Genomic DNA, 21,334 nt, shown 5'->3' on the forward strand with positions numbered 1-21,334 from the left:
GGAAGAGACCTCCAAGATCATCCAGTCCAACCTAGCACCCAGCCCTATCCAGTCAACTAGACCATGGCACTAAGTGCCTCAGCCAGGCTTTGCTTGAGCACCTCCAGGGATGGTGCCTCCACCACCTCCCTGGGCAGCCCATTCCAATGCCAATCACTCTCCCTGTGAAGAACTTTCTCCTAACATCCAGCCTATACTTGCCTCAGCACAACTTGAGACTGTGTCCCCTCATTCTCTTGCTGGTTGCCTGGGAGAAGAGGCCACCCCCCACCTGGCTACAACCTCCCTTCAGGTAGTTGTAGACAGCAATGAGGTCACCCCTGAGCCTTCTCTTCTCCAGGCTGAACACCCCCAGCTCCCTCAGCCTCTCCTCATAGGGTTTGTGTTCCAGCTGTTTATTGCTGTTTATTTATAGCTGTTTATTGAAGTCACTTTTAAATTGGTTTACATTTTTATGTCTCCAAAATTTCTCCTCAGAATGTTTATAACTCTAGCTAGGAAAAAGAAGTTTTTTCTATATGGGAATTCTCAAGAATTTGTTGATAAGAAACTTTGAAAAACCTCCCTCATCAGCACATAGTTAAAAACTTGCCATGAGTTTGGGCTACATATTCAAGTTAAAAGAGTGCTGATCACATATATTAGCAAACTTGAATGCACTGCTAAGGGTGGTGTCTCTTCAGTTCCTTGAGTGGCCATATCAGTCGAGCCATGATAAGAGCTGGCTCCATATTTGACATACATGGAGGAAAGATGTGAGAATTATGCTTGTCTCTTTCCTAATATAAGGATGCTTTGAAGCACACTGAAGAAACCACTGTTCTTTTTCTGCAGTGTGGCAGCTCTAACCTAACTAGAAAACATTGAAAAGGTGTCTGAGAAAGAAAAACTGAAACAAAATCATTCATTTTTTCAGCCAGACTACAGATTTGCTCTTGAGCACCCTAAGGGAGCATATCTGGGTATGGTTCTTGGGTTAAGTTCTCCACAATGCAATCCCCTGCTTTAAAAATTGATTGGTTGGAGTATACAGGACAATGAGTGGATGGACTGCTGTGAAGGACCAGAGAACAGAGATTAACAATATCTCTGTCCAGAGGAGCAAGATCTGTTCTTAGAGATTTCCATGTTGTGAAATTAAGGTGCAAGTGAGACCATGTATCACCACAAAACTGTTTATTAAATGATAACATTGAACAAAACTCAGGCCACACCTTGAGTACTGTGTCCAGTTCTGGGCTCCTCAACTCAGGAGAGATGTTGAGGTGCTGGAACGTGTCCAGAGAAAGGCAACAAAGCTGACAAAAGGCCTGGAGCACAAACCCTATGAGGAGAGGCTGAGGGAGCTGGGGGTGTTTAGCCTGGAGAAGAGGAGGCTCAGGGGTGACCTCATTGCTGTCTACAACTCCCTGAAGGGAGGCTGTAGCCAGGTGGGGGTTGGTCTCTTCTCCCAGGCAACCAGCAACAGAACAAGGGGACACAGTCTCAAGTTGTGCTGAGGCAAGTATAGGCTGGATGTTAGGAGAAAGTTCTTCCCAGGGATAGTGATTGGCATTGGAATGGGCTGCCCTTGGAAGTGGTAGAGTCACCGTCCCTGGTGGTGTTCAAGCAAAGCCTGGCTGAGGCACTTAGTACAATGGTCTAGGTGACTGGCTGGGGCTGGGTGCTAGGTTGGACTGGATGATCTTGGAGGTCTCTTCCAACCTGGTTGGTTCTATGCAATTCTAAATTCTATGAAAAGTGGATGTCTCCAAGCTCTGTTTCTGGATGCCACCCTTAATATAGTGTTACATATTTATTTGACAATAAAGAAGTTCTGTGATTCTATTAGAGATAGAGAGAGAGACACCAACGGAGAAAGAGAGAAAAAGCAGGGAAGGGAAAGAGCAGGGGTTGTGTTGCCATCAGTCTCAGATGGGGGGTGGGAGAGAGATGGGTCTGTGGCCTAAGGATGTTCTTCTGTGGAGTTCGTCAGGGGTTCTTCTGGTGGTGGTGCACACCTGGAGGTTCACACTTTGGCAGGCACTGCTCATATCTTTTTATACAGTTTTTCAGATGTGTGTCCAGGTGCAGCTCCCCAGGGAATCTTCCTGTGTATTCATGTATTGGCAGGGGTCTGGCAGCAGTGCCGGGGAGGGCCTCTGCCCCTTCCCTGCGCTGCTTACCTGTCCATACCCCCAATACACAGAAGCCTTTTCTCCTCGAGGTAGCTGATATAAGATGTAGACATTCTGGGCATTCAAGCCAGGCTGAGGTCCAGGAAGTTCCTCAAAGGCACTGTCTGTTGATTTGCGTCCCTGAGCTTTGGGTCAAGCACCTCCTCTGAGCCCAGGAGGTTAACAAAGGCAATCTTTATCTTCGCTGATGGACAAGGGAGAGACGATTTAGACTCTCACCACTGCATAACATCAAGACTGCAAGGTGACTTTGTGTGGCCAGGAGGTCACCACCACTGCGAGTGCAGTTTCCTGGGCAAGGCTAACAGAAGTGTTCACATGGCAGTTGTGGTAGATGTTTGCCTGGAGCTTTTAACCCTTCGCTCTGCGTCAGAACCAGTAAGCTCTCAGACTATCTGGGAGAAAGACAGGTGTCAGACTTTTTCCTTCTGAATACCAAATCAATTTGAACCATATTATCGTAGAATCATAGAGTGGTTTGGGTTGGAAGAGACCTTCAAGATCATTTGGTTCCAACCCCTCTGCCATGGGCAGAGACACCTGCCTCTAGACCAGGTTGCTGAAAGCCCTGTCCACCTGGCCTTGAACATCACCTCCTTGGGCAACCAGTTCCAGTGTTTTTTCACCCTCACTGTAAAGAATTTCTTCCTAATGTCCAGTCTAAATCTCCCCTCTTCCAGATCAAAGCCATTCCCCCTCATCCTACCACAACAAGCCCTTGTAAAAGTTTCCTCCCCATCTTTCCTGTAGCCCCCTCAGGTACTGGAAGGCTACTTATAAGGCCTCTCCAGAGCCTTTTCTTTAGGCTGAACAGTCTCAATACTTGCAGCCTGTTCCCAGAGGGTAGGTTCTCCAGAGCTCTGACCATCTTCATGGTCTCAGTTGGACCCTCTCCAACATGTCCTTCTAGTGCTGGGACACCAGAACTGGACACAGTAGTCCAGGTGGGGTCTCATGAGAGCAGAATGGAGGATCACCTCCTTTGTCCTGCTGGTCACACATCTTTCGATGCATCTCAGGACTGTTGTTCAACTTGATACTGCTCACTGCATTGAAAATGGTTATATAGGACACAGGCTAGAGAGGCTGGAATGAGACTCCTTATCTCTGTCCCCTTTCCTCCTTCCACATAAAATATGACCCTGTTCTGGCAGCTTAGGTCTGATTAATGGGCTTGGAGCCCACAGATGGCACAAAGCCTTTGGGCCTGCAATTCAGTGGGGTGTCTTAATTCTGAAAAAAAGGACACACAACAAATCCTTAATCTATTTGGAGCTGACTGGGACAACTGTTCATACAGCAGCAGCTTGTATTCAGGCAAGACAGGGTCTCAGCACACTTATTCTAAAAAAGAGATTAAACTTAAGAGCATTAAGGAAAACTGCCTCCAATTATTGCTAATTATTACTTGGAACTGTAAAGCCAGCACTTTGCCTGTTGCCATTTGAAAAGTGTAGAATTAGACAGTGCCCTTGCAAGGTATTTACAAGCTATTTTTCACAGCTTCAGCTCTTACTGGTAGCCTGCTGAGGATTTATCCCTGCCACAGGAAATAACCTTGTTGTGGGATTGTTGCTCTGCAACGTTGCACCTGGAGTGAAAGATTCATTAGCTAGAATGTAAGATAGAAGTACCACTAAAAAGATATATTCCTTAGTGTAGGATTCCAGATTTGAAACTAGACTTTGTCTTTTTCCTGCATGCCAAACTATTACCAGTGGTATGATAGAGAGGATATTACAGATGTCATTCTGCTTCAGGAAGCTTATTAGTAGTAGGATCCAGAAATCCAAGAGTAGGATTATGGCTTCATTGCGTGGGATCTGTGCAGAAGTGATATGGAAAGATATCTGTTTCAAAGAGTTTGCTTCCCCCAGCGGCTGAGTAAGAAAGAATAACTTCAGGGGGAATGTGAGATGCTTCTCAGTTTGGCTATTTATTTAAGATGCATAATCAAAACTGAGTGGAATCATCTTTAATATTCCTTGCCTAATTTCTGTGTTACTGCTGTAAAATGAAGTTAGCTGCCTGGGAGCTGGGTGGGTACTAAAGCAGCAATATGCTAGTGATGATTAAGAATGCAGTTTGAGGATTGTATTCTTCTTGGACTCAATGATCTTAGAGGTCTTTTCCAACAAAAACAATTCTATGATTCTTTATCAAATGAGCTTACAAGGCTTATCTCCATGTAGGCAACCTGTCAAGAGTGTAGCATGAAAATGAGAGATATCTGTGCATCTGTAGAGCTCCACAATGGAGAAGTACTCTCAATTGCTCTTGTAAACTGAAATTTGAGGTGAGAAAAAGAGCTCTTTCTATATAGTGTCAAAATCAGCTAAGCTTTAAGGGTGCAACTGCATAGAAAACAGTTCCTGAAGTTATTTATAAAGCCATTGATTTTAAAGGTTGGGCTCAATGATTTTAGAGGTCTTTTCCAGCCAGAACAATTCTGCAATTCTGTGATTCTCCTAAGGAAAATGTCTATCTCTTGGTTGACTGGGAGTATGTTTCCACATGTAATCCAAGTGTGAAGTTGCACACAAGTGTATTGCAGCGATTCTTGAAATTCAAAACATGGATTATCAAGAAGATCTAGGAGTAAGGTACTGGTTTTAGCAGCTTGGAGCTTATTTTTAAGCTGATTGAAGACAGATTCATGGTCATTCTCCTATAGGGTCTTGCTTATGATGTCAAGACTTTCCCTGAACGCAAAGCATGCCTCTGCTGAACTGTGTAGATGTAAGCACTGAAATCCGATTAGGGCCAAAAAGCAGGTTTGTCTGCTACTACTCCAGGCTGGCATCTGCTGCAAGTGATTTTTAGATTGGTTCTTCTTCTACTGTTGTTGTCCTCCAGGACACAAGGAAAATCCTATAAATCTTCCTCTCTTCCAGTTATTCTGGGTCACAGAGAGCTTCTTGCTTGATCATTCTGTGACCAACTGCTCTGATTGGCAAAGAGCACATACAGGGCTGGGAGGTTAAAGCAGCTGGTATAGTACAAGATAATTTAACCCTTACTTAGTAGCCTGTCTGTTCATTGAGAGAGAGGGACTCAGAATGACTTGAGTTGGAAGGGACCTTAAGAAACATCTAGTTCCAACCCCTTTGACATGGTCTGGGGCATTTCTGACTAGACCACGTTGCTCAAAGCTTCATCCAGCCTGACGTTCAGCACATTCAGGGATAAGGTGTCCACAGCTTTTCTGAGCAACCCACTCCAGTGTCTCACTCATAGTAAAGAGTGTCTTCCTAATGTCCAATATAAATCTACCCTGCTCTAATTTAAAACCATCACCCCTTGCCCTGTCACCATTCTCCAACTCTCCAGTACCTCTTCAGCTTTGCTCTAGGTCCCCTTCTGTACTGGAAGGATACTATAAGGTCTCCCCAGAGCCTTCTCTTCTCCAGGCTGAACAGCCCCAACCTTCACAGCCTGTTCTCATAGGAGGGGTTTTCTAGCCCTCTGTTTGTCTTTGTGGTCCTTCTCTGGACTCTCTCCAATACACCCTTCTTGGTTTGTCCATTATAGAGCTAGATGCAATAGTTCAAGTGAGGCTTCACAAGAGAGATGTCAAATTAGTTCCCAGTGCATACACATAGTAGCATTAGAAATAAACTTCTTAGCATGTTACATTGCGGTCACCATCCTGCCTTATTTTTAAAATTCTTGCTTGTAAATTGCTGCAATGTGCTTTAAATCACTTGTAAATGTGAGCCCAAATAAGCTGTCACTGAGTGAACATCTAAAACTTTGATCATCATCACTGTCATTCTCACAGTGGAGCTCTAGCTCTGCTTCCTGTGAGGACATACTACCTTGGTTTTCTAGATTTTCTGGAACTTTGACCCATTGGTCGAGTGACCAGTTTCCCTCATTAGAAATACTGTTGCTAGAAGTATAGAATTGTTTCATCTGGAAAGGACCTCTAAAATCACTGAGTCTAACCATCAGCCTCAGACCATCACGGCCATTAAAGCACGTCTTGAAGGGCCATGTCCACATGTTTCTTGAACTCTTCCAGGGATGGTGACTCCACCACCTCCCTAGGTAGCTTGTTCTAATGCCTGACCACTCTTTCAGGAAAGAAACTCTTCCTAATTTCCAAAATAATCCTCCCCTACCACAATTCCAGGCTGTTTCCTCTTATTCTATCACCTAATACTAGGGGCAAGAGACTGACCCTCACCTCACTCCAACCTCCTTTCAGGTACCTGCAGAGAGCAACAAAGTCTCCCCTCAGCCTCTTCTTCTTCAGATTAAACAATCCCAACTTTCTTATCCACTTCTAATAAGACTTGTTCTTCATGGATGTTAGGAAACAAGTATGCTCTCTACATTTTTTTGATTTAATGAAGTCATTATTTCACTAAAAAATAAGGGGGAGAAGTAGTATGAGTGTGGAAGCTCCACCAGATCTTCATTGTCAGTCTCTTCAGCACCTTACACATTAACCTGTTTGTGTAAAGTCATGATCCATGAGGTCTCTTCCAACCTTGGTGATACTGTGATACTGTGAAAATACTATTTTGGCTACTCATACCATGAAAGTACTCCTTTTGTACTAACACCAGAATTTTCTTGTGCATTCAGTATGTCAGGAAACAGTCTGGGAGGTCTTCAAGACATTCTGGGACAGACTGCCAGAGCGAGAAGAGTATCACACCTGGATGAGCCTGTGTGAAGAAGGAACAATGAGTATCTTTGAAATGGGCATGAACTTCAGTCAGTCTGAGGAGCACCGGAGTCTGATTGTGAAGGTGGGTGCAGAACCTAGTTGATATTTACTCGTGAGCAAGGGCATAGAGCTATGAGGATGATGAAGCAACAGGTACATCTGTCTCATGAGGAGAGGCTGAGACACCTGGGGGTGTTTAGCCTGGAGAAGAGAAGGCTGAAAGGGGACCTGTTCAACATTCATAAATATCTGAAGGGTGGATGTCAAGAAGATGTTGCCAGTCTCTTTTCATAGCAGTGGACACAAACTGCAACACAGGACGTTCCACCTCAACATGAGGAGAAACTCCTTTGCTGTGAAGGTGCTGAGTTTGTTCAGCCTTGAGAAGAGAATGTTTAGGGGAGACCTTATGACCATGAACCGGTACATTAGGGGTGGCTACCAAGGGGATGGAGACTCCATTTTTACAACACAAGGGTTAATTGCTCCTGGGGAGATTCCCATTGGACTCCAGACTTTTTTTTTTTCCATGAGAGCAGTTAGATATTGGAATCATGTCCCAAGGGAAGCAATGTTTTCTCCTGCATTGGACAGTTTTAAGACTTAGCTTGACAGAATGGGAGGCCATCTCATTTCAGCTACACTACAACCTACAAAGGTTTGATCAGATGATCTGTGGGGTCCCTTCCAACTTGACATTCTGTGAAAATTCACATGAAGTGTTTATGTGCACAATGAATGTATCATTGCTTTATGTAAGTTTTGGGCAGTGAGATGGTCTATAATTGAAGCTTATTAAAGGAATTCAAGGTGATTCTCCAAAGCAGGATGCTGTGTCTAGCTTCCCACTGCTGCTTGGCCTTTTCATTATGGCCTTACAGTGTTACATTGGAGTCAGATAGAGTGCACTGCTCAGTGGTCAGCAGCAATAAGACAAAGAGCAATGGCTACAAATTGGAACATAGGTTTCACCTTTAGGAGGAAGTTCTTTCCAGAGAGAGTGATTTTCCATTGGAATGGGCTGCCCAGGGAGGTGATGGAGTTGCCATGTCCCTGGAGGTGTTCAAGCAAAGACTGGATGGGGCATTTAGTGTTATGGTCTGATTGATTGGATAGGGCTGGGTGCTAGGTTGGACTGGATGACCTTGGAGGTCTCTTCCAATCTGGTTGATTCTGTGACCTCAGCATGAGGAGAAACTTCTTTACAGTGAGGGTGATAGAGCACTGGAACAGGCTGCCCAGTGAGGTTGTGGAGTTTCCTTCTCCAAAGACTTTCAAAACCTGCCTGGATACATTTCTGTGTGAACTGCCCTAGGGGATCCTGCCTTGACAGGGAAGTTGTACTCAATGATCTCTGGAGGTCCCTTCCAACCTCTAAAGTTGTATGATTTGGTGATTCTGTGATGATTACTTCAGATGGTTATGTGCCATTTAGGTCTTCCTTCCTCTGTAGATGGTCACATTCCCTTCAGCATTGCAATATTCTCTAGAAATACTGTTCACCCTTCTCATTGTTTTCAACACAGTAGATGGAAGACACCAGTTTTAGGACTGCTTTGATGGCAGATTAGACACTGTTCAAGGGGATGGAATGCTGGCTCCACTGTGCCAGAAAATGTCAAGAGTCTATCAGGTGACTTTTTTTTGGATAAAATCTTGAGCTTAATTTACCTTTGAATAAAAGGTGAAGTAAAGAGCACTCTGTCCCAGCCTCCAATCTGCCATCCTCAGACAGTCTGATGATGTATTTATGAATACATAAGCCAGAGTATGGATTTCATTTCTAATTCCAGTACTGATTCACTCTTTCTCATATGTGCTTGTGCACAAAATTCTTGTCAGAGTGTGAAACCTCTTTAAAGCAGCTCTGAGAACCTCAAGTCCAAGGAGACCCAGTGGTTATGACTCTGCTTTTAAGGACATTGCTCCTTTTGCTAATTTCTTGCTCCCATCTAATGTGGTAATAAGACCTGGAGATCAGCCTGTGGGACTGAGCACAGTTCCTAAAGCATTGTGTCCCAGCCTCTTGTTCTTTCCACTTTCAAGAGCTAAACTGACCAAGTTGCATGGCAAAGCCTTTCCTCTGCTTCTGGGAGGTTTTTCTCTTGTGACAGTGTCTTTATTCATTTGTTCATGGGCAACTGCTGCAGAATTTAACTTAATTTTTTTGTTGGAAATTCTTTTTCTTCAAGAAGGGCTGAGCACTTCTCATCAAAGGGCTGACAGCATTTTAGAAGTGTACACAGTCCCCTCCAGCCTGCATTTGTGCTACATGTGAATAATTTATACTCTCAGTTGTTTGAAAGCAGGCTTCTTTCTTTCTAAAGCTTGCTTTCTTCCCGACAATGTAGAAAAGCAAGATGTGTAGTTGGCAGCAATTTTTTGGCCATTACATGCCTCCTGTTTGGTGGTAGCTTTTTGTCTGGCCATTACATCTTCTATTAGATAGGACTTGTTTCTAACCTTCCTCTGCCCTCCAGTGTTGTGGTTAATTTCAAGTGTTTAGTTTAGAGCCTGCAGCTGACCAGAGGATTTCTGCTTGTCTTTAGGTATGCATTCTCTTACCACCAGAGCACTGTTATGCCACTGCCATTGATTTGTACATGTTGGCAGTTTCTGGTCTTGTTTAGAGTATCTTTCTGTATTATTTTTTAGTAGATAGCAACATGAAATTCAGTTTTTAGAAGTGCTGCACACCACGAGTTTTCCCTCCTTCTCTCAAAAGGAGGTTGTAGGTAGAAACTTTAGATTCAGTTTTTAGGAGTGCTGTGTGGCATTTCACCTCTCTCTCTAAAAAGTTAATTGTAGCTGAAAATTAGAAAAATAGATGGGTGGAGTTTGCCTTCATTAAACCTTAATTCAGCAAAACTATTGCTGTTGTGTTATTTTTTGTTGTAGTGTGGAGTTTCTGTGCTGAGCAGTGTAATGAAAAGACACTTTATTAGCCTTCCATGCTAGTTTTATTTCTTACCCTCTCGTCTAACCCTTGGTTATCACTGTCACATCTACAGATGTCATAGTGTCTTCTCTAGAGTGACTTATTTAATGTAAAGAAAAAATGTATTTCTATTGCTTTTGACACACTTTCTTATTGGATATCAGATGGAGTTTAGACCAGGTCTGGTTCCAGTTCTCATACAGTTTTCTTCAGGAAGAATATGATGCAGTCTCTAGTAGTCTGTCAAGAAGACTTGACTAATTTGGTGGAGGTGAAGGTATGTATAGCTAGAATTTGGTTTTCTGCCATCAGTTTCTGCTGGTACAGGAGGTGAGCCTCACAAGGGGCATTGTAGCCAGGTGGGGGGTGGCCTCTTCTCCCGGGCAACCAGCAATAGAACAAGGGGACACAGCCTCAAGTTGTGCCGGGGTAGGTCTAGGCTGGATGTTAGGAGGAAGTTCTTCCCAGAGAGAGTGATTGGCATTGGAATGGGCTGCCCAGGGAGGTGTGGAGGCACTGTCCCTCAAGGTGTTCAAGAAAAGCCTGGCTGAGGCACTTAGTGCCATGGTATAGTTAACTGGCTAGGGCTGGGGGATAGGTTGGAGCGGATGATCTTGGAGGTCTCTTCCTACCTGGTTGATTCTATGATTCTAAGGTATTGCTTTTGCCACTCTGCAGTGAACAACCTATATGTTGTCTTAGAGAATCGAGGCTTGCCCTTGTGTGATTGCCTGGACACATGTGTGTTAATATATGCATGCTATACAGTAATATCTAATACATGTTGTAAGTTTTCATCATTTCAGAAGGAGCAGATGAACAGGATTATGCCAACCATTAAAAGTCATTTCAAATATTCTTTTGTTCCCCAAATTCTTTCCTTTTACTTACTGTGCGGTCATGGTAAATGAAAGCACATAGGAAGAACACTAGCCTAACTAATTTCTTTGGATATTAAGGAGGTTTACAAAGTGTGGGATTATGTTATCCCTCCATCTCTTTTCAAATCTTGGTAGAAATTAAAAAGGAGAAGGGAATTCCAGGGTTTTGCTGGTAGTAGGTTTCTTCATCTGAAACTTCCTTCATACAAATGAATTCTGTTTGTGTTCCTTACTATGTAGCTGCATTTCAAGGGGAACATAACTCTGTATTATGTAGAATGTCTTCATTCATCCCCTTCACCTGATCATTTTATGCTTTGGGGGGTGAGGGTGTGTGTCAAAACTTGCCCTAACTGCCCCTTGATTATGACCATGTTCACACTTGTGCTAGATACCTTTTGAAAAACCTGAAAGGAGGCAAACACAAGCAATAGTAACAATTTGATTTCCCAGTAGCCCTGTGCCTCTTGCTATGAGATTGAAGCACTACCTCCAAACCAGCACAATCTGTACTGTTCATAGGAGCATTTACAGCTGACATATCATAGAATGGCTTAAGTTGGAAGGGACTTTAGAGATCATCTACTCCAACCTCCCTGCCGTGGGCAGGGACAATTCTAGGCTTGGTTGCTCAAGGCCTCATCCAACCCAACCTTGAGCTCCCCTAGGGATGTGGCATCTACAGCCTCACTGGACAACCTGCTCCAGGCTCTCCCATCCTCATCCTGAAGAACTTCTTCGTTAAGATCCGGTCCATACCTACTCTCCCTCAACTTAAAACCATTTCCCCTTGTACTGTCGGTAGATGTTGGGAACAGTAATATTAAATGTAGTGATTCTGTAGAATTGTCTGAATATTATACACTGGAACATAAGCCATGGACAGGCAAGGGTGCATGAGCTCAGAAGTACTGAGTTAAGATAAAGTAGAAGGTTGGAATGACCTTAGAGAATGGTGTAACAAATAGGAACAAATGTAAGGCTGGAGCCTGTGGTTTTCACCTATCTCTGCTGACTTAGATTGCTCAGACACAACGTACATATTGCTGAGAGATTATGATGAATGTCTATGCCAATTAGTACGTAATGTCTAATGCAAGTACATGTAACCAGTTACAGTTTAATACAATCTGTAGCCTTCTGATGAAAGGTATAAAAACACATTTGGAATGCAGTAAACGGATTGGAATTGCTTGCATCAAGCGTCTCCCTGTCTATTCTGATGCCTGTGGCATTGTAGCCCATGGCAGGTAGATATCCTTATGAAAAATCCCTCTCCAGCCTTCCTTTAGTTTTCCTTCAGGCATTGGAAGATAGTTACAAGTTTCCCCTCAGAGGTCCTTTTCTCTCCAGGCTGAACAATTCCAGTTCCCTCAACCTATCTGCATAGCAGAGGTGCTCCAGCCCTTTGATCATCTTTGTGGCCATGCTCTGGACTTACTCCAACAGTTCTGTTTTCTTCTTAGTGGAGACATCAAACTAGATGCAGTATTCAAGAGACACACACGTAACTGACAGATATGTGGTTTTGTTTGTTTTGTTTTATTTTTTTGTCATAAATTAGTGAAATAGCATGGGAGTTCTGGAGTAGTTGGTTGAATTGTTTTGTCCTGCAAACAACATTTTCTGCAAATTGCATCAGAAGATGTTGCACTGAATGTTTAGTAGGGAAGGAAAAAAGTTAAAAGAACCAAAGGTGTGAAAAATGTGCAGTGGTATTAAAGAACAAAGATATTTTCAAGAGGTTTAAGAAAGTAGATTTAGTCAAACACATCCTTACCTAATCTTTGGTTCTTCAAAACAAAATGAAAACCAAAGCCAAAATGTGGAGAATGCACTGCAAACATTCAGTCTCTTTTGGAAGATCCTAGAGAGTAGCTTTTTCTTTATAAGTACCTTGAAAATATCTTGATTGCTTAAATATTTTTATGGAGCTTCAGGTGATTTCACATTGGCTATTAGATTTGTACTGCATATTAGGAAGAAACACTTTACAGTAAGGGTAGTGAGACACTGGAACAGGTTACCCCGGGAGGTTATGGATGGCTCCTCTCTGGAGGCATTCAAGGCCAGGTTGGACAGGGTCTTGAGCAACCTGGTGTAGTGAGAGGTGTCCTTGCCCATGGCAAGGGGATTGGAACTAGATGGTCACTAAGGTCCCTTGCAACCAAAGCCATTCTATGATTGTTCTGTTTGGATTTCTTCTAAAACTGTAGAAACAGCTGATCTCATCTTTCTGCTCTTTCACATCCTCCATGCCCCCTTAGAGATGCAAAAAAACCCTCCTTCTTCAGTTGCGCCTCTCTGAGGTATTATGTCAGATTTCTTCTACTCCCTTTCTTATCCCCACATTTACTGTTCTTCTATTGTCTTTGGCTCTTTGTTTTTGCACTGCAAGTTTTAGCCTCCTCTAAGCTAAACAGGAAAAAAACTCCAAACAAACCAAAACCAACAGTCCAAACCTTCACTACCTCTATAGAAATAGATTCATTAGTTCCAGTTGCTTCCCTCCAGTCTTATCTCCCTTTCATCTCTTAAGATCTATCTGTGCTAATTCTTTCTGGTCATTCTTCTCCAGTTCCAGACTAAATCTTCCTTTTCAGTATGTCACTGACACCTTACACAGCACAGGAACTGTGAAGACTGTGATGCTGTCTTTCTGGCAGAGCTTAGAACTGGTGTTTCATCCTCATCATCTTTGTTTAATCAGCCCCTCTGGTTTCTTCCTTGTTTTTCTTGTTTAGCATTTAATTTCTAGATAGCACACTGAGGAATCACTTCTGTGTTGAGAATTCACTTCTGCTGTGGAGCTGCATCCCGGTGGACAAACTGGATACTTGTTTCTGGCACCTTTCCATGAATCTCTGGCCTTCATAGAATCATAGAAACATTAAGGTTGGAAAAGACTGCTAAGATCATCAAGTTCAACTTTCTGCCCACCACCTCCGTGGGCACTAGATCATGTCCTGAAATCCCAGATCTACTCTTTTTGTTTTTCAAATGCCTCCAGGAATGGTGACTCCATTACCTCCCTGCGTGTCCAGTTCCAATGCTCCATCACTCGTATCATATTGGACATGGGTAAAGTGATTTCTGTTCCACTAAACTTTCCTTGTTGTCTCTCATCTTACTCCTTGTAGACTATATTTCCACCTTATCTGTCAGGGTTGTGTCTCAGAGCACTGTTCTCCATCCATTTCATTGAATTCCCACCAGTGCTTTGGCCTTGTCTCCGTGTCAGCATGGTTCTTTTGTGCACTGTGGTGGGGAAATCGTAGAATCATAGAATCATTTCAATTGAAAAAAAACAAATCAAGTCCAGCTTTCGTCCTAAACCCACCATGGCCCCAGCTGCTATGTCCACGAGTTTCTTGAATACCTCCAGGTCCTTCCTCAGGACTGGCAAAAAGAGAATAGTTTCTTAGTATGACTTTTCTGTTTAAAAGGATGTGTACACGTGCTTTAAATCAAACATGCTTGATACAGTCCTACACAGAAAGGATTAAACTAATATGAGATTATTTAAGGTCTCCTTGACATTTCCTCCACCTTTTTCTCCTGCCTGGAATTATCTCCAAGATGTTTTGTCCTCTTGTGCATAGCAGTCATCTCTTAGGAGCAGACATGAGTATCCTGGATAAGTGCCTTTCTGCAAGGCCACAAATTTGACAGACCCTCATCCATGTGATCTGATTTGTGGTGTTGTGGTAGCCTGTATTTAATGCTATAGGTTCTTACTGATCTGTGGCAGTCAGTTTTGCATCATGTATAAAACTAGGTGGGAAGCACTAGTGTGACTGGCACAGAACTGAGGGAAAGAGCTACCTGCTTTAACTGACTGAATATGGAAGAAAGCTTCCTCTTCTTTTAATGATCAAATAGATTTTGTTTTATATATTTTCCATAGCTTTATTATTCTTTACAGTGAGAGCTATGAGGCACTGGAACAAGTTGCCCAGGAGACTCATGAGTGTTTTCCTCCCTGGAGGTTTCAAGGTCAGGCTGGATGAGGCTCTGAGCAAGCTGGTCTAGTGGGAGGTGTCCCTTCCCATGGCAGGGGTGTTGGAACTATATTACCATCAAGATGCCTTCCAACCTAAACTGTTCTATAAATCTCTGAATGAACTCTATGGGCCACTACTGATATCTTTCCAAAAGCTTGCAGAGAGGGAATCAGTCTCTCTCTTCCTTGCTCTGGTGGTTTGGGTGTTCCCTGCCCCCTCACACTTTGGAAATCACCCAGACTAGACTTAGCCAGCTCTGGAAACTTGAATGAAGCTTATATTTACAGCTAGCACAATACACAAGCAGATATTTACAGTAGATACAGTTATAGACAGAAATAGACAAGGTAAAAGGTAATACAGAAACACAACAGCCCTCCCAGAAACCTGAGTCCCCAGGAGGGGCTCCCAACCACCCTTCTACCTTCTCCCACCCCTCAACCTTACCACAGACGCTGCCTTGTGCCCCAAGGAAGAATGGAAGGTCGACCAAGGGGATTAGGAAGCAGGTGGATTAATCAGAGAGACGGAAGATGAGGTTAGAGAGAAATTGAGCCCACAGCCCAGACAAAGAGCGACTCCTCTATGTTTGGATTCTTGTTCTTATACATCTCAGCAAGCCTATGAGTGAAGTAGACATCACCATTGTTTCTCTTTCACAGCCTGTGATCTAATCCTTCTCACCAAAACATTCTAGCTAGCTTCAAACTAGCACACTTGCTCATGTCATCACATGAAAGCTGAGTATGTAAACTTTACAGAGCAGAGCTGTGACTGCTTAAAAATAAAGTACCCCAAGTCCAGTACCCGAGGTCTAGAACCAGTTTGGTGGCCCTGAATTAGACTTTTTACTGTATAATATTTAGTCTTGCTTGTTTCTTTGTCACTTAAAACTCATCTCACTGTACTTTAGTGTTTCATGCTAAAGTATCTCCAAATACTTAATTTAATGGACTTGTATAATAAAGGTTGGCCAAAGGACATGCTGAAAAGTGAACTGACTGAAATTGGGATTTTGGCAAGCCATTTTGGCAAGGCCATCTTCAGCCTGATGTCCAGGCTGCCTGCTTTTTTCTAGCTGCAGTCACACTTACTGTCCACAGATGTCCCAGAAAGAGAAGAAGGGTAGTGACTGCCAAGGCTCCAAATCAACAGACACTGAGCTTCTACATTTCTTTAGAAATACAAGTGAAGAGAATGAGCAGGCTAACTTGCTTAGAAAGCCTCTTTTGTTGTTTCATTCCTCCTTCACAAAAAGAATCATCAGGAGAGATTAGAATGACAGGCCTTAGGTAACTAAATACATATGGATGTTTAGCAGAGAAGTTTTCAAAGTGGAAATGGTTTGCGTTAAAATTATTGCAATTTAATTTGAAAGGTTTTTTTGTAATTGATCCTCTTAGAGTTTTTAGAATCATAGAATCCTTAAGGATGGAAAAGGTCTCTAAGATCACCTAAGTCCAACCTTCTATCCAATACCCCTATGACCACTAGACCACATCCCAAAGTGCCACATGTACTAATTTTTTGAACACCCCTAGGGGTAGCAACCGCACCATGTCCCTAGGCAGCCTCTTCCAATGCCCCACCAATCTTTCAGTAAAGAAGTTCTTCCTATTATCAAACCTAAACCTCTCTTGGTGCAATTTGTGGCCATTTACTCTTGTTCTGTCATTAGTTACTCCAGGGAAGAAACCAAAATCACCCTCACTAGAACCTCCTTTCAGCTGAAAAATGGCTCTGCATCAATTATGTAAAGAAAGCCAGCCCAATAATCAAACCACAGAATGATCCCTTTGCCTCCAAACTAGAGAGAAACAGAAATATGGTGACTGGGCAACAGTCTTCTATAAATATTTTGCATTCTGCTCACGTTGGTGCAAAAGTAGGATACAACAGTGTGCTAGTTTGAAACAAGCTGGAATGTTTTGGTGAGAAAAAGTAGATAAGAGGCTATGAAGAGGGAAAACAATGGTGATGTCAACTTCTCTCACAGTCTCGCTGAGAGTTCTGGGAAGAAGAAAAAAAAACATTTGATAGCATTCTCCATTTTGTCTCTCACTTTGCTTCTGGGCTTTGACAAAGCTGCATCTCATTAACCTTGCTGCCACTAACCTTGCTCCCTAACCTCTTGGCTGCCCCTCTCTTCTTTCTGAGAACTGGGATAAGGTTGAGAGGGCAAGGGGAGGTGTTGGGGTGGTTTGAGAGCCCCTCCTGGGGACTCAGGTTTTCTGGGAGGGGAGTTGTGCTTCTGTATTGTTTATCCTTTGTATATTTCTGTATATACTGTAAATAGCTGCTTGTATCTTTGCTGCTGTAAAATAAAAAGCTTCATTTATATTCCTGGAGTCTCTTCTGAGTTAGCTGGGGCAATTACAAAAGTGTGGGGGGGTGGGTATGAGCCCAAACCATCACAAACAGTATTCCTCAACAGTGATCATGGAATCATAGAGCTGTTTTGGTTGGAAAAGCCCTCTAAGAGCACTGAGTCCAACTGTCAACCCAAGAACAGCATGGCCATTAAACCACATCCCAAAGTGCCATGTCCACACGTTTCTTGAACATCTCCATGCACATTGACTCCACTACCTCTCTGGACAACCTGTTACAGTGTCTGACCATGATGCACTACTCAGGATCTTCCCCACTTCCTGTGGGGTTCCTGAAAGAAACCACAGGTAACTGCTCTGTCATAGTAATGACATAGCATAGTAATCCCAGGACAATTTTGATGAGTGGCCCTGTCTTAACCTTTATACACCAATAAATGAGAAAATGTCATCTCTCTCACTTGTGTAACCATGAACAAAGTTATGGAAGTTATGTTAACTATACTATGTTTCATTAAGTTGTAACTGTAGTCTAAAAAAACCCAATGTTTTAAATCTATTGACAAATAGCAGAAGTGATTTCCTACCTTTTCAGACCACTTGCTTGAAAGGATCTTCTTTCCAGCTTCCTCTAAGGTGAGAGAACATTGTTTCTTCAGGACAGCACAGGAAAGTGCAGCAATGCATCTTCTGACTAACTTAGTGCTCTTTGCAGTACCTTTGGAGTTTCAGTTGTGGTTTGGAAATGTAGGACCCATCTTTCCATCAGGTGCTTTGTTAATAAACGTTTAGTTCAATGAATGAACAGAGAACAGAATAAAGATAATTTTTTAGGCAAAGGGGAGGAAAGAAAATTATATAAAATGTGTTTCAATTATTTTCTCCTTATGATATTCAGATATACTCAGGATTTGTTTGTTTATCTTCCAGAAACTGTCCTATATGAAGGAAACAATGGGCAGGTGAGTATCTCTGTTTGCCATGCATTGTGTTCTCTTGGGGGATAGCAGTGACATTCTATAACACTTTCTTTCTTTTTTTGTTGGCAGCTCCTGCACTGACTGGTCATGTGGGTAAGTAATTTTTCTATGTTAAAACATTTCTGTTGTTGCTGGAGTTGATTTGTGCACTGAAGATGAATGAAATCCACATTTGCATGAAAGAATCATAAAATAAACCACATTGGGTTGGAAGGGAGCCTCAAAGGTTATCTTATCCAACTCCCCTGCAGTAAGCAGGGACATCTTCAGCTAGATCAGGCTGCCTAGGGCCACATCACATCTGATTTTAATCATCTCGAGGTACGGCGCCTCCACCACATCTCTGGGAAACCTGCTCCAGTATTTCACTACCCTCATTGTGAAGAACTTCCTCCTAATGTCCAACCTAAATCTACCCTGGTTTAGTTTAGAAGTCTGAAAGAGCGTAGAGAAAATTGTGGTGGTGAAATCCTAGTGGTCCTAGGATGTGAAGCTCTGCCCTGGCAGGCTTGGCATGTTTGGTGTGCTGAAAATATCTCAGCCAATCAAGGACTTGTACTTTTGCTTAAGTGTATCATCACCTTGTTGGGTGTTGGGCACAGACTCAGGCTGTTTACCTGAAGAGGTTTAGTGGGAGAAATCTATTTTGGGAAAGAGATGTGTCCTTAGTTACTTGCATTAGTGTTCTGGTTATCCTGTGAGCCTCTCCCAAATCTTTAACATAGTCTTGGGTATCAATACCAAAACCAAACCAACAATAACAACAAAAACCAAAAGCAAAAATAGCAATGCTTTTTAAAAGCAGTTTTGAGAGATGTGCTCTAGAAACAGTTCCAAGGGAACTGGCTGCTTGGGCTCCTCACACTTTTAACAAGACGGGAAGAAGGAAAATTACACTGAATTTTGTTGACTTTCTATCAAAGAAAATCTGAACTTGTTGTTTTCACATCTTTTTTTTTAACTGAAAGGAAAACCAGTTCAAATGACTACTCCTTCCCTACTCAGAACTTAATCTAAGCTGTTATTTTTAGCACAATTCAAACCTAGACAACCTAGTGCTGAACTTGTCTGAAAAATTGGCCAAATCTATTTTCTGCTTTACAGGCCTCAGAAAGCTATGATAGATATGAGATTGCTCTTCCTATTTACTAGGAAGAGGAACTCCCAACTTCCCAAATTCCATATCTCATAATTATTTAATATTCACGTGATTATATATTAAAATTAATAGGACAATCAAGGTAAAGTGATTCCTAAGAAATTGGTTTCTCCACATCCTGTTAAGCTTAACTTTCCTCTGCAAGACCACTCCCTGAAGTCTTCAAGACGCCTGGGTGGTGTACATCTTCTCAGAACTTTGTGCTAGGAATGCAGCCTTGGCCAAATTTTATATGCTTTGCTTTTCCAAGAGAAAATACATTTAAAAATATAACAATCTCGTCTTTATAAATTTTGTGGTTCCAGTTCTTTCTCATTAGCATCAGCCATTCCACTTTCCTTAGAGGTGTTCAGCCCTCTCTGGAGGTGTTCAAGGCCAGGTTGGACAGGACCTTGAGCACCCTTGGTCTACTGGAAGATGTCCCTGCCAATATCAGGAGCATTGGAACTAGATGATCTTTAAGGTCCCTTCCAACCCAAACCATTCTATGATTCTCTAGACTGGCTCTTTCAATGAGTGGAACTATATCTCCTCAGAAAATGTGCATGTGGCAATGCAATTATCTTAGTTAGAATGTTGAAGGTTCTGATAAACAATATTTCTGAAGAAATTTGGGTCTGAAAACCTAACGTGTCCCTCTGTGCAGTTGTTCACAAAACAGTGAATGTGAGACACGTGAGAGGAGTAAGTCACCACTAATTTAGAATCATTGCACCAAAAGCCCAGCATTTTGTTGAGAGATGGGCCAAAGTGATTCATCTTGTAGAAAAGCAATATTACCAAGTGCCTTGTGATAGGCACTAAAGGGGCTCCAGTGGACCGCTGACAAGTTACCTAAAGTATAGAGTCACAGAATGGTTTGGGTTGGAAGGGACCTTAAAGGTCATCTATTTCCAACCCCACTAGACCAGGGTCGTCAATGACCCCAATTGTCTAAGCATGGCTGAGGACCAGCAGCCAGCCTGAATTTGCTTCATGTTGAATGGAGATGAATGGGAATGCTCAGAGACCTCTCTCAAAAATACACTGCTTTTATCTCCAGTATCTATTACTTCAGACCATTCATAGCTTTTAGATGTGATCTTTGTTTAACTTTGGTTTTACTATGTTTTTCCTCTAAAAGTTGGTTTTGTCTTGTGTTTGGAAATGATGATGTTTTATAGCATGAAGGGAGTGATACAGGACTGGAGCAGTAAGAGAGATTTGTTTTGGGTAACGAAGCATCAGGAAGAAAATAATATAAATTCTTTTGGCAATGTTAAAACCTCCAAATCTATTCTAAGACTGTTTTGGACATGTCTGACAATTTGTGGTTTGAGTGGTGAAGTTTAGAAGCCAAGGTTGTTTGGAAACAAAGCCATGATCGGCTGTCATGGGTAGAAGACGTCTCATCTAGCTTTGGACATCTTCCATCAGGAGAAGTGAGTGTGCCATCACAATATTTCCAAGAGTCAACATCATTATTTACTGCAGAAAATTACTAGACTCCCTAGTACAGATCAGAGTGAAATGATGGCCTTCTCAAAATGTTTTGGAAGAACTCAGAGTTAGCACCCAACCCACAATCACCCCTAGTCCCCAAGGCACAGGCTTGAGTTGGAAGGGACCTTAAAAATCATTTGCTTCCAATTCCCTTGTGATAGGCAGGGGCACCTCTCACTAGACCAGATTGCTCAAAGCCTCTTCAGCCTGATCTTCAACACTACAGAAGCAGATGTGAGCATGGCTCAGTCATTTTCTGGGCAGTGATGCCATCACCTGCTGACCCACATGTAAAATGCGGGGCAGTGCTGTGATTTGGAACAATTCTGTCTTACCATCTCTGGTTTCACATCTCAAGGGGTAGCAGAGCTGTCCTAAACCACCAGCTTAAGGTATCTGGATGACATGTCCAAGTGAGGTTCCTATCTTGCCAGGGGTGCTCTAACTTGTCACAGTGTCATAGCATGGTAGGAATTGGAAGGGACCTTTGGAGATCATTGAGTCTAGCCTCCCTGCCAAGCCAGGTTCACCTGAGGAAGATTATAAAGGGACATGCTCAGGAGGGTTTTGAATGTCTCTAGAGATGGAGCCTCTGGGCAGCCTGTTCCACTGCTCAGCACCCTTAAATTAAAGAAACTTCTCCTCATGTTTAGATGGAACTTCTTATGTTCAAGTTTGTGTCCATTACCCCTTGTCCTGTCACTG

At 42.6% G+C, this 21,334-nt stretch overlaps 1 protein-coding gene across 1 annotated transcript in view; it reads left to right on the top strand.

Moving 5' to 3' along the window:
• Nucleotides 1–21,334, top strand: part of IMPG2 (interphotoreceptor matrix proteoglycan 2) — a 74,500-nt gene that overhangs the window by 9,008 nt on the left and 44,158 nt on the right. Inside the window, exons 3-5 of the mRNA XM_064143184.1 lie at nucleotides 6,771–6,937; nucleotides 17,939–17,970; nucleotides 18,058–18,081. Coding sequence (XP_063999254.1) covers nucleotides 6,771–6,937; nucleotides 17,939–17,970; nucleotides 18,058–18,081 — 223 coding nt within the window. The remainder of the gene's footprint in view (nucleotides 1–6,770; nucleotides 6,938–17,938; nucleotides 17,971–18,057; nucleotides 18,082–21,334) is intronic.

Source organism: Pogoniulus pusillus, chromosome 5, assembly GCF_015220805.1.
Source record: "Pogoniulus pusillus isolate bPogPus1 chromosome 5, bPogPus1.pri, whole genome shotgun sequence".
NCBI lineage: Eukaryota > Metazoa > Chordata > Aves > Piciformes > Lybiidae > Pogoniulus > Pogoniulus pusillus.